The following is a 6389-nucleotide window of genomic DNA, read 5'->3' on the forward strand; positions in this document are numbered from 1 at the left end:
GACGCGCTTCCGCACCGCCGCCACCTGCGCAGCCTCGCCCAGGCCGCACTGGGCCAGGGCCACCTCCAGCGTGCGTGGCAAGGAAGTCTGGTGCCGCAGAGGCTGGTCCCTGCGGCCCACGCTGCACACGACCTGGGCAGGATGCGGGCTGGGTTAGTCCAGGAGGAGCTCACCCTCAGCTGCCCCCCCACACCACCCTGTGCCAGGATCCAGGAGGGACCCCTCACCCCACACTCAGGGGTGCCCCTCCACGGTGTCTCCACAGAGAAGTACTTATAACAGACAGCTCTGCCCTCTGGTCCTACACCCCTGGGGGGTGCTACTCAGGCTGCCAAGCTGGGCTCTCTGCTCCCCAGGCTGTCGGCATTGCTTCTGTAACTCTGGCAGCAGGTGCCACCCTGCTGTGCCCCAGCCCTGAGCTACCAAGAGCAGGGCGGAGGGTCCACCCAGGTTGGCCAAAGCTATGTATTCAGGAGGGTCCCCAAGACTCCCTGAGCTCCCCAGCTCAGCTTGAGGGGCCTCCGGCACTGGGTGGACCCTGGTCGTCCTGTTCTGTGGGCAAGGGCTCTCTGGGAAGGGGATTCAGCCCCTAGGCAGGCTCCTGGCGTGGACGGAGTACGAGCAAGATTGGGAAGGGACAGAAAGTGCTGGAACCGGGAGGCCCCCCAGAAACAACCACGATCCCGCCAGGGGTCCTCCTCGGGTCAATGAGCTGGGCTGGGGTGTGGCAGTGGTCACTACCTCAACCTGGGCCACCCACCTTGCTCAGCAGGGGCCTGTCATGCTGCGTCCGACACACTACGGCACAGATCCGCACCGCCAGCGCGGGGCCTGGTGGGGGGCTGCCTGGGGGGAGACGGTGAGACTAAGCCCAGCACAGGAGCTGGGGGCCAGCTCCCGCCCTGGCCAGCTCAGGTGGCCTTCACCTGGGAAGGGCAGCTGGGCAGGCGGGCACACGGCCTCCACCAGGACACTCTCCTCCTCCTCCAGTTTCTCCAGCAAGGTCAGCACTGTGTCCACCACGGGGCCCAGGTCTGCCCGAGGATGCAGCCGCAAGGCCTGCCGTCCCCGCCAGTGCCAGCCACTGAGCTTCACAGCCACCTGCAGAGGGAGGGAGGGGCCTCCTTATCACCCCGGGCCCACAGGGTGGGGTGCCTATACCATCCGAACCCAGGAGTAGCAGAGCTTGCCAGAAAGGCGGGGCAGCAGCTAAGGGGGGCCAGCCTCCGGCAGGACTTGGTAACCTCCACGGGTCCCCACTAGCTGGCATCGCGAGACCCGGGGGCCGGGGCTGTTACCTGCAGGGCGTCCCCCAGGACCTGGGAGCGCAGGAAGACTCTCACTTCCTCCGTCACCAGCGCCTCCTGGCCCTGTCTGCCACTCAGCCGCACCACCCGGAGCGCGGGGCTGGCGCCCCCGCCCTGCAGCAGCGCCGGCGGCTTGTAGGTGAAAGCCAGGGTGGCTGGCACTGCCACACTGCCCTGCGTGGCCAGCAGCTGCCTCGTCAGCAGCCGGTCCTCCAGCAGCCGGGCCAGCTCGGCTGAGGCTCCCGTGGGGCAGGCCAGGTCTCGGGCCAACTCCGCGGCCTCCTGACCCCGGCCGGGCCCCAGCCCCAGCCCCGCCAGGAAATAGGTGGCAGAGCGCGGGGGCACAAAGTCGTCCAGAAACGTCAGGCCCCCCGGGTAGAAGCTCACAGCCTTGGAGACCAACAGGGCCGTCTCGCCTGGCCTCTCGGGAGCTGGCACCTTGGCCAGCCAGGCAGGCGACAGGCAAAGGAGCATGTTTCCTGTGGGCAGAGGGAGGAGGGTCGCTGGCCAGTGAGGCACGCTGGCCCGCCCTCGCCGCCAGCCTGCTCGTGTGTAGTGGGGGCAGCTGCTCCCAGACCCACCCCCACTGAGGGCATGGCAGCTGGGCCAGCAAATTCGGGCAGACGCCAGGGTCAGCGGGTATTTTGGGATGTGGCCGGGCCAGGCCAGGACTGACCTTTCAGTAGGAGGGGGTGGGGAACCCGGGCGCACACTCACCCGGACTCTGGACCCCACCCTCCAGCAGCACGGGCAGGAAGGTGCTGGGGGATCCCAGGACGCACAAGGTGACCTCGGCCCCGGGGCAGCCTCGGGAAGAGAACATCCCCTGTTCACGGGGGCTCCCTCGCCGTCCTTCCAAGCCCTTCCCGCCCCTCCCACCCCCGCCGACACCTCGGGTCACCCAGTGCTTCTGGTTTCCTGTGGAGAGGACGCCAGAGCGGGAAGAGGCCGCCTGCCCAGTGCCGGGCTGACCCCTTCTCCCCGCAGCCGCGCCACGGCCCTGGACCGGGGCTCTGCCCCTGATTCGGGGTGACCCTCGGTCCCGGTGGGTGCAGCGCGGAGGCACCTGTGACCTCAGTTCCCCAGTCTACATTGGGACCAAGGCCACGAGAGTCCCGTCTTCTAGCTGAGTGCCCCTGACATGCAAAATGCTTGGTGGCCTCGTGACATATAAAGCAGAGGAGTGTTCAGTCCCTCCTGGTCAGCCACCTCCACAGCAGCTTCCGAGACACCTCTAGAAGCTCCAGCTTCACGGGAAGGACAAGGAGTGCCAGGGCTGGCCCTGGGGGCAGGGACGGGACCTTGGTCCCTGAGCTGACTGGTGCTAGAGGGCCCGGGAGCAGCGCTGGCCTGGTCTCCTTGGCTTCAGAGCCAGCCAGAGCCGGGGAAGGGGCCGGGAAGCAGGCTGAGCTGGGCACCTCCCCCCTCCACGGCCCCTCCGAGGAGCCCTTGGCACCTGTGCGGGGCACCTGGCTGCGGTCCTGGGTCTCCGGAAGGCCAGCTTGCTGCAGACAGCTCTGCAGGAGGCTGTAGAAGTAGACAGTCCAGGCCCGGGCCTCTGCCCCCTCTGGGGCGCCCCGGCAGTCCAGGCCCACGTCGTGGCCCCAGGAGCCAGGGAAGTCGCCTGTGGGAGGCAGGCCAGAGCCCCCTCCCCACCGGCCCTCCTCTTCCTCCTTGAAGCCCAGGGCGCAGTCCCGCTCGGGACCCGGCGGATCCAGGGAGAGCTGAGGGGGCAGAAGTGTTGGTCTCGGGCAGGGTGGCCCAGGGGCGCGTCAGGTCACCAGGGGTGTGAGTGCCCTCCCACTCTGGAGCCAGGAGGGCGCGGGGAGCGGCTGGGCAGGCGGCGGGGGCAGTGTGCGGTCAAGGGGGCTGCGGTGTGGGCCGAGGCAGCGTGCAACTGACTGGACGACACCCTGCCCCGCCCCGGCCAGCTCTGCCCTCCTTTGACTCAGGGGTGAAGATGTTTGCCTGAAAGGGTGCCTGGCACACATAACTGTTTGCTGACAGAATAAACGAAGGAACCGAGCAGTCGCGCTCGGCTGCTCGCTCTCCCTGGCGCCAGCGCGCGGTCAGCACCGTGGCAGCCGCTGGGGCCTCCGTCTGTGGGCTGTACGTCCCAGGACCACCGGGGTCGGGGCTCAGCCCGGGCCAGGCGCGGGTCCTCTTCAGACACTGAGCGCTAAAAGGTTTTCTTTGGATGCCACCGCCCCCCCACACACACACACGCTGGCTGCTGCTGTCCGTGCTGCTCTGAGCTTCGGTGGGAAGGTGGGTGGGACACAGAGGACCTGTGGGTGCCTGGGGCCTGCCCTGCCCCGCCCTGGGGTGCTGATGAGGCGTGGACTTTGGTCACTGGGAGACTGCTGTGGGCAGGAGCCAGCTGGGCCTCGGACGTGGGCTTGAGTCCTGGCTCGCCAGTGCCAACCTTGGGTCTGGGGACCCTCTCTTGAAAGCTGAGCCCCCAGAGAGCCCAGTGAGTGGGTTCACTGTTGTGTCCCCACCTGCAGGGTGGTGGTGGGTGCGCAGTCAGTGCTCAGCAGACGCTGCAGAATGCATGAAGGGGCTCAAGCCTGCCCACTCCCGGGACGGCGGCTGCCCGCCCGGCCAGAGCGTGGCGTCCAGGTGTGCAGCTGGCTCGGCTCTCAACTGCGCAAGGGCAGCTGCTAGGCGAGGCTTCTGGGTGCCAGCGCTGCCCTCTGGACCCTCCCTCTGGCCAGGCTGGGGGCCTGGGAGTAGGGCAGGGACCAGGGGCTGCGTCTGGGGTGGGGGCGCGCAGCGACCAGAGGCAACTCACCATCGTACAGGTGGAGAGGCTGAGAGGCTGATGGCGAGCGGAGAGAGAGACAGAGGGAGGGTCACCCACCCACCAGCCCCAAGCTCTGGGGCCTCTGTGCTGGCCCTCAGAGGCGGCCAAGGCTGCCCCACCCCCACCCCAGGAGGCAGAGGCGAACGGTTCCTGCCTCAGGGACCTGCGTGGGCCCCTCTGCCCTGAGCTGGCACCTCCAGAGCCTTCCAGGGCGCTGGGGGTCCTGACACTAGGTCCCTCCAGCGGGTCGTGCCAGGTCCCAGTGGGACGAGGGGCAGGTGCCGAGGGCCCCGCAGCCCCGCTCCCGCAGCCCCCCTCCCTGGCTCTCCGGCGCGGGCAGGACCCGGGGTACCTTGCAGCGGCGGCTCTCAGCGGGCGGTCGGCGGCTCGGCGGCGGTGCGCCGCGGGCTGGGCGGCGCCGCTTTATATAGAGGCGCCGGCCGTGCCCAGGGTGGGCGGGGTTGCCGAGCCCAGGACCTGCCCCGCCGACCTACAGACGGGCACGGCGCGCCCCGCATCCGCGGCCCTGGGACCTGGGGGCCTGCGCGGGTGGGGTAACGGACCTGGGTGGTCCCGGAGCCACGGACCGCGGTGGCCGGAGGACCTTCGGAGATGGCTGTGTGGGAACGGGGGCCAGGTACCCCCCACGCCCCGCAGGCGCCATCGGAGGGCCCTGGACATAGGTCTAGGTCATGCTAAAAAAGAGGTGGGGACGGGACGGGACAGGAGGGAGCCCACACGGGGGAGGGAGGGAGGGGCGAGCTGGAGCCCGCGGAGGCTGGTACGGAGCGGAGCGGCCCTGGAGGGTGAGTGGCCGAGCGCCGGCGGGCTGGGCTGCGCGGTGGAGCTCCGGGGCTCCCAGCCAGCGCCCTCTGTCGTGCCCCCTCCCAGGAAGGCCATTGCGGGTTCTGGTGGCGTGGGAGGGGTGCTCTCCTGCCCACGGTCGCACTCCATGGACGCGCCCACAGGGTAGCTCTGAGATACCCTCTGTCCCCAGAAGGCTCAGAGGGCAGGAAATGACCAGGCTGAGGGCTGGGGGTGGGGATGGGGTGAGCACAGGAAAGGGGTGTCTTCCATCCAACCTGCCTATCAACACCCATAATCTCCCCAACATACAAATATTTAGACCCAGGGCACCCACCCAGACACCCACAGAATCTTACCCTGAGACTTGGCTTCTAGTGACTGGCTCCCCCCAGAGACACCCCCCCAGACTCTGGCCCTCTCCTGGGGAGACACCTGCCTGGCCTGGGACCTGGCTCCTCCTGCTCTGGCCTGAAGCTTAGATTTTTTCCTGCCTAAAACGGGGCTCGCTCCCATCTCGTAAAAGCTGTGGGATCTCACACCCCGCAAAGGCAAGCTGTTGTTCAACTCCTCCACTCACGCTCTAGTCCTTGTCTGCCGCTGGGGGGCTCCGGGCGAGGGGCGGCAGAGAAGGGCCTCAGGGCCTCATTCGGGGTGGGGTCCTCCTGCCCAGCCCAACCCACGTTTCCACACAGCTCTCCAGGGCCGCTCGGCCCCCAGTGCAGTCCAGGGCCTCTCTTCCTGTGGCCTGGAATGAGGTGGACCCCTCCATTCTCTTGGCCAGCAGGCCTGGAATGAGGTGGACCCCTCCATTCTCTTGGCCAGCAGGGTAACCCGACCCCAGTGCCACCCACCCAGGAGGGGCAGGGCCTGCGGTCACCGGGCGAGAGGGTGTCAGGGTGAGCGGGAGCTCTGACATCTCACAAGCGCTCAGAAACAAAATGCAGCATTTCTCGTGGAGACTGCCCACCGTGTCTGCACCACACCTTTTTCCTACTAAACCTTTCTAGTGCAAAAAAGCATAACTCATCTGAGCAGATGTAAAGATCTTATTGTCTTTACTCAGTGAGTCACCAGCCGGGCAGCAGCCAGCGGGCAGCTAGAGCCTGAAAGGCCGTGGAAGGCCAAGGGAGAGGAAGGGGGAAGTGGCAGGAGACGGAGCGGGCTGGCGATGGCCTGGTCACTGTCCTCCGGGGGCGCCGGGCCGCCTGGCCTGCGCTGAGCAGACAGTCCTATGGCCTGGCGGAGGAGTCTCTTTGTGGTGAAGCCTAGCGGCACCTCAAGAGGAGCAGGCTGCCTCTGGGGCCGGGGAGCGCCACGTGTGACCCAGGACCCAAGGGACGAGCCAGTGGGAGCACACGGCTGCTCCACGGCAGGGCGCTCGCTGTCACGAGCAGGCGCTGGGTGTGTGCGTGGCAGGGGAGCGGGCCGGGAGACAGGGCGATCCAGCTCCTGGGGAACGGGGTGGGGGG

General features: G+C 67.9%; 1 protein-coding gene across 1 annotated transcript in view; it reads right to left on the bottom strand.

Moving 5' to 3' along the window:
- The window catches only part of CARNS1 (carnosine synthase 1), an 8585-nt gene extending 4085 nt beyond the window's left edge, over positions 1–4500 (bottom strand). Inside the window, exons 1-8 of the mRNA XM_012725122.1 lie at positions 4466–4500; positions 4102–4128; positions 2764–3031; positions 2025–2114; positions 1299–1786; positions 927–1101; positions 761–846; positions 4–132 (exon numbers count right to left, since the gene is read on the bottom strand). Of these exons, the coding sequence (XP_012580576.1) occupies positions 4–132; positions 761–846; positions 927–1101; positions 1299–1786; positions 2025–2114; positions 2764–3031; positions 4102–4104 (1239 nt within the window). The 5' untranslated portion in view covers positions 4105–4128; positions 4466–4500. The remainder of the gene's footprint in view (positions 1–3; positions 133–760; positions 847–926; positions 1102–1298; positions 1787–2024; positions 2115–2763; positions 3032–4101; positions 4129–4465) is intronic.
- Positions 4501–6389: the final 1889 nt, after the last annotated feature.

The sequence above is a fragment of the Condylura cristata genome, unplaced genomic scaffold (genome assembly GCF_000260355.1).
Source record: "Condylura cristata isolate star-nosed mole 26May11 unplaced genomic scaffold, ConCri1.0 scaffold00015, whole genome shotgun sequence".
NCBI classification, from domain to species: Eukaryota; Metazoa; Chordata; class Mammalia; order Eulipotyphla; family Talpidae; genus Condylura; species Condylura cristata.